Genomic DNA, 5,956 nt, shown 5'->3' with positions numbered 1-5,956 from the left:
ATGAAATTCATTAGTAACACTTGGGGATGATAAAAAAAAAATAGTAAGAATGTAATACTTGAGGTACCATTTGGGGTAAACTCTAAATATTCCCTTTGCTTTCCTCATATACGGCGTCACAGTATTTTGACAACCTTTGCTAGGTATGGGAAAGGCTGAGACGAGGAAGAGAGAAAAAAAAGTGTTGCGTTTTACTCTCAATAATAATTTTTACTAATGATTCAAGTTAAGAATATTTTATTTCTATTTTTTATCATAAGATTTTTGTTTTTGGCTGATCAAAGAAAATATCAATTAGTGAGAGGATTGAGCTCACAAGAAAACGCACAATCAGAAAAATACTTTATTAAGACATCTCACAGTTGTCTTTGAAACGGTTCCAAATGACAACCGACTTCTTATTTTACAACATGAACTGATAATCCATATACTTATACGAAACACAAACTATAAAATTTACTTAGGCTTATATAGGCACAGGTTTGATAAGCATAGAAGCCACAAAACCCTTGAGCACACCACCTGCATGAGTATACCCATCTTCATTCTTATATACAACTTCAATCACCCGAGAGAGATTGAGAACTCGCAATAGGAGGGGCCTTGGAATAGTGTTAATCTTCAGCAATTCTTCATTTATGACCTTCCAAGCATCATCCACTTGTTTAGTCAGTGCGACTTTTGCTTCTTCTTCTGTGACACCATATTCTTTCATGTAGCATTCCACAGCTGAGGCGACATGTCCTCTCTTTTGCTCAAACTACACAAACATGAAGGCCAATGAGGTTAGACGTAAGAAAAGTAAATTAGATTAATTAATCAAAAGGCACTGTGCGTGACAATTTTTCTTCTAAAGAATTTTGGTTTCAAATCCCTCAGGTGTTCTCTTTTTCATTCAATACAACTTTTCTTTCCAAAAAAAAAAATCAGTAGGTACTATAATAGTTAAGTACAGGTACCTTATGAGAAGCCATGTCATCCATGAGTCTGCCAACTAACTCTGAAGCCTTGACAATTTTAGGACTATTGAACAACCACTCAAAGGAGTCTCTTGTGACAATATCCCCCATTCCCAGAAAGGATATGGTTGCTAGCATAAAGTAGCCAGATGTAACAAGTGCTAATGACATATATTCATCCAAGGTTGGCGTGTATTTCTGGTGGAACCATTTGGCTTCTCGGAAGTAAGCTCTAACCTGGATTTTCATCTGAGACACCAAAACACATATAGAACTAATCTAAGTACATGATTACATCGGTCTATAAACAAGGTATACTTGTATATGATTAGTTAGGCTTACTGATTCTCTCGCGTAGTGGATGGCATATAAGTTGCCCTCAATTGCAAGCTTTTCTTCCATTTCACGATAGACATCCAACAGTGCTTGGTAACAGATTTTCATATACTCGGGCAGTATATCCATGGCAGAGATGTCCCATCTGACAAAAGTACGTGAAAGTTAACTACTTAACTATATATTAACAACTAAATGTAATTAAAAAGGGGAAAATAGGTGCACAATATGCATATGTACATGCATATGTACATATATGTTCGAACCTCTCAATAGCTTCAGTAAAAAGTTCTGCCTCTTCAAGCGTGCCATACACGTCATAAATGTCATCAATAATGGATGTCATGGCAATTACTTTGCAAAATGTCGTCCTACCAAAGTGATATTGGGGCTCAAAGTAGACTCCCAAAGTCCAGAAGTAACACTCAACCACTCTGTCTCTTGCAAACGGCAGCTTGTTTGCAAAGTCCAAGTCCTTCCACCACCTATCAAATCACTCATACATTTTAGATCTTTTTTTTTTTTCACCCGTGCATGGCATATATGGAACTATTGGTAAATGAGTTATTCCATTGAAACCTTAATGACAACACATGAGTTGTAATTGTGGTTTAACTTATGTGAAAGCGCAATCTTTTTGAGAAACATGTACTTAGTAATATATTTTTCATAAATTTTAACTTCTAAATATAGTATATGATTAAGAAACTAACCTTGCAATATCACTTAGTTCTTTCTGATGGACTTGCTGCAGTAGATTGAAATCCAACTTTGCAAAATTCAAGAGTGTTTCATTATGTGAATTGTGATCCGGGTAAGCAGACAAGTGATGTCTGGCTTCGAGTCTAGTTACACCCTTCCAGAGAGGCTGATACAAGGCATGAGTTACTTGCTTCATAACCAGGGGGTTTAAACTATGGCGAGTTGCCGACTCAAGATGAGTGGAGGTGAAGGTCAATGCATCATCAAGCAGTTCTTCCCCGTGTGTCCTAAGATGTGTGGCTTCATACAAACTTAATAGTCCCGGGACATCTTCAATAAGTGATTCCTTAAAGTTTCCATCATAGTCCATGAACTTCCTAAACACATCTGCTTCGATCACACATGTATTTCTATGATTAGAGGAAGAACGTATACCCAAAATTAGAAAACAAAATAGGAAAACAAAGGAGATCAGAGACTTACTGCATGAAACTTGATAACCCTGTTGTCTTAGTAATCGAAAACGAAGCGCCACAGTGTAGAGCTCATCATCGCTCTCCAGGTCGTCACAGTTGACATAAGAATTGTTGTGAATTTGCTGTAAAATTTCGTGGATCTCATTTTCAAAATGGCGGAAAACTCCTAAGCGCAGAATGTTATCAATCAAATCCAACTTTTGTGAAAGCTTTTCAACCGGAGCCTTCAGCATCGTGTTCACTTCTGCCTTGAATTCTCGGAGATGTTGCTCAGTTTCAATATTGCTTTCCTGAACAGATAAAGTGAAATCAGAATAACAATAATACACATACATGGGTTCATGCAAACTCAAACCACTGAAATTAATCCATGCATTATGCAATGTTGTAGCTATAATAGTAATCAAATAATGTATATTAATAAGAATTTCCTAGTTCCTACCTTATTAGAAGCATATGAGAGAAACTGATCGCCCCAAATGCTAGGAGAAAAATTAGCTGAACGTCGATTAACCTCAGGAGTGGCATTTTGTGTTGGAGCTTCAGATTCTAGTATTTGAGCAGGCATTGTTGTTTCTAATTCAAAATCTGGAGAAGTGCTTTGAATATTGTTTACAGTGCGCGCCTTTTGTAATAAGGGATGGTGTGAGTTGTTAGTTGTGAAGCTTCGCTATTTATAGATAATTAACGTCCATAGCTCTTCAATATTCAACATATATCTATTCGAATTTCCACTATTGTTTGGTGAGAATGATGATTGATGTGAAGTGGGATAGTTAAAATTCAATTATAACCCTAAGATTTCTTCAATATGAAATTCGAAAAGTTCGTTTAAATAAAAATAGGTAATTTGGGAACTGCCTAAGCAAGCACTTAATCAATTTCGAAGCCTGCATGCATTATCTGTCAGGAGAAAAGAAATATAAAAAAATATTCACTTTAATTATTTTAGTTCCCGGAGTAAAACTACAAAATGCCAAGGTTCAAGAAGATATTAATTATTCTAGAAGATTGTCAAGGATTCAACACTCATATTTCATACTTTGATTTGAATATTGATGTAGCGATCTTCCGCCAAAGAAAAAAGTCATTCAGTTATTAGTACCGTTTTCTAAATTTTCAAGGGCTTACGTACCGGCCGGCCATGTAAAAGAGGATTCAACACACAAATCAGAAGTTGGAGCCGCCTCAGAGAGATAAAATTAATCCTGACCCTTGATAGGGTCCCGCGCATTCGTCTCTTTTTAAACCCAAACGATATTAATTAAATTAATCAGACACGTTTTGCTCGACTCGTGTCGTAAAAGCAATTTTTTTTTTTTTTTTTTTGGTATTTGGTTAGGCACGTGTATATTCCACCTTCCCATGTGAAAAACATCTCCATTAAGGTATAATCAATTTGCCAGAGAACGACCACGAAACTCGTCATCCTGACAATAGCGACTTTTTTTTTCTTTTTTTTTCAGAAAATATGGAATGAATCATGATCAGAAAAGTTTACGTCTGAACACAAATCAGAATGCACAACTCTAATATGAACTCCTCGCCCTCTCTCTATCTCTCTCTTACCATCTCTGACTCTCTGACTCTCTTACCATCTCTAACATAAAATTTAATGACAATTGAGTAACACTCTAGACATGTAGGGGTAAAGTCGTCACTACATTGTTCCTAAGGAAATCACTGTTCATAAGGAGTTACAACTTTAGAGTAGAGAATTAGTTAAACTTACTTGGGATTCGGTTTCTTCAGGTTCCTCCCCCTTTTTTAAGGTCTAAAAGATCTAATTTAATTCTCAATAAAACCTTTCGTGTGAGAAGTATCACAAACTACTGAAATTAATTCATGCATAATTCTTCGAGTGAGGAATTCAAACCCTAAAGGCCAATCGCTCTTTGCCGGTATACCGGAAAACATACTCTAATAATGAATGCATTAGTTTCAAAGGAACTTTGCTAGTAAGTAACGGGACCCTACTTAAATAATCGGATGCATTTCTAACATCTTTCCCGTGGGGGTATCTTAGAGACTTTGTATCTTGGTGGTTTTTTTTTTTTTTTTTTTTTTTTTTTCAAGTTTGATTGGTCAGCTTTTGGCTATCTTGGATCTAAATCTATTTTAAGGCCTTTCACTTTTGGGTGCTGAAGGCTGTAAAAATTATTTTGTGGACTCATCATTATATATAGAGAAAAATTCACTATCAGTGCACATATTCTAGTGTCAATGCCAATTTAATACTCAAACTCTCAACTATACCAATGTGATACCTGAAGTCTTATTTTGATATCGACAAGGTACCTTCGTCCACTTTCCATAACGACTCTGTCAAATTGATGACGTGGCAAACACATGAAAATATTATTGGATGGCAAAATTGTCTTTTTCGACTAATTAATTGAAATGAAAAATATAAATTCTTGAATTAAAACTCTGAACTCAACATGAACAACAAAAATGGATTTTCTAGGGTTTTGATCAGAGTGTGGCGGCGGGAGATTCCCAGTTGCCGTCTGTTGTTAGCACCGGCGAGGCACCTAGCGTGGCTGGGAAACTTTGGGCACCGTGGATCGATGGGGCCAAAGGTGTGAATCGCTTCCTGTTTGGGCAGAACAAATCGATCGGTTTGCGTGCTTGTTGTTCGTCAGCGGTAGTCGCGTCTGCCAGCGTCGGAGAAGAAGACTGCAGAGGATCGGGGAGGCAGAGCTTGCTTCTTCTAGTGATTGGGATCTAGGTTTCTCCCAATCTGTGGCCTGGAGGTGGGATTGGGTCGGTGGGCTTCGCTGGTCGGTGAGCAGAGAGGCGGTGACGGCCTGATGTTCGGATGGAAGGGTCAGCCGCCGGAAGATTGGCCGGTGGCGGCGATGGCATGACAAAAGCTGATTAGGGCTGCTACTAGTATTACTCAGATTTGGGTTTGGGCCTATGGGCCTGGGCTCAAGTTTGGGTTGTTGGGCCCTCATTTGTGGGCTAGTAAGGAGGGTGCCTTGCCACCCTCATCTGTCACTTAGCGATGAAGATAGACCTGGCCTGAGTTGTGGACATTCTTGGGCTTTCAGGTCTACTTATGGTCCAGGACCAATCATTTAGGATCATGACTTTTACGGGAGTTGGTAAATATCTGGAATAAGATTGGTTGTCAAGCGGCTTATGGATAAGGATTTGCTCCTATTTGTTTGCTGGGAAATGACTTTCTGTTGGTACCACAATTGCGTGCCTGGCTAATGGAATGCTAGTTTATGATTTTACCCTAGGAGACATGGAGTAGGTCTTTGTATTATAAGCTCGCTTTATAGTGAGCTCAAAACAGACTTGTAATGAGTTTGCATTTGCTTGATAAAGGTCGGGATTTGTACGTCTCCTATTCAAGTACATGGTAGACTCTAGCCCATTATGGGTATTGAATCTAACGCAGTCAATATTCTTTTTCAAAAAAAAAAAAAAACTAAAATGGATTTTCTACACTCCAACAATTCAAATCCACAA

General features: G+C 37.9%; 1 protein-coding gene across 1 annotated transcript; it reads right to left on the bottom strand.

The window, feature by feature from the left end:
- Window positions 1-330: 330 nt before the first annotated feature.
- LOC112167657 ((-)-germacrene D synthase) lies at window positions 331-3,114 on the bottom strand. The gene is made up of 7 exons (XM_024304707.2): window positions 2,916-3,114; window positions 2,481-2,763; window positions 2,009-2,384; window positions 1,562-1,780; window positions 1,302-1,440; window positions 960-1,208; window positions 331-760 (listed from the first exon to the last, which is right to left on the bottom strand). Exons 1-7 carry the CDS (start codon window positions 3,039-3,041, stop codon window positions 467-469), a joined length of 1,686 nt encoding a protein of 561 aa, XP_024160475.1. The 5' UTR covers window positions 3,042-3,114; the 3' UTR covers window positions 331-466.
- Window positions 3,115-5,956: the final 2,842 nt, after the last annotated feature.

The sequence above is a fragment of the Rosa chinensis genome, chromosome 5, assembly GCF_002994745.2.
Source record: "Rosa chinensis cultivar Old Blush chromosome 5, RchiOBHm-V2, whole genome shotgun sequence".
Lineage (NCBI taxonomy): Eukaryota > Viridiplantae > Streptophyta > Magnoliopsida > Rosales > Rosaceae > Rosa > Rosa chinensis.
Note: the sequence above shows the minus strand (reverse complement) of the source record. Positions and strands in the feature narration are given on the sequence as shown.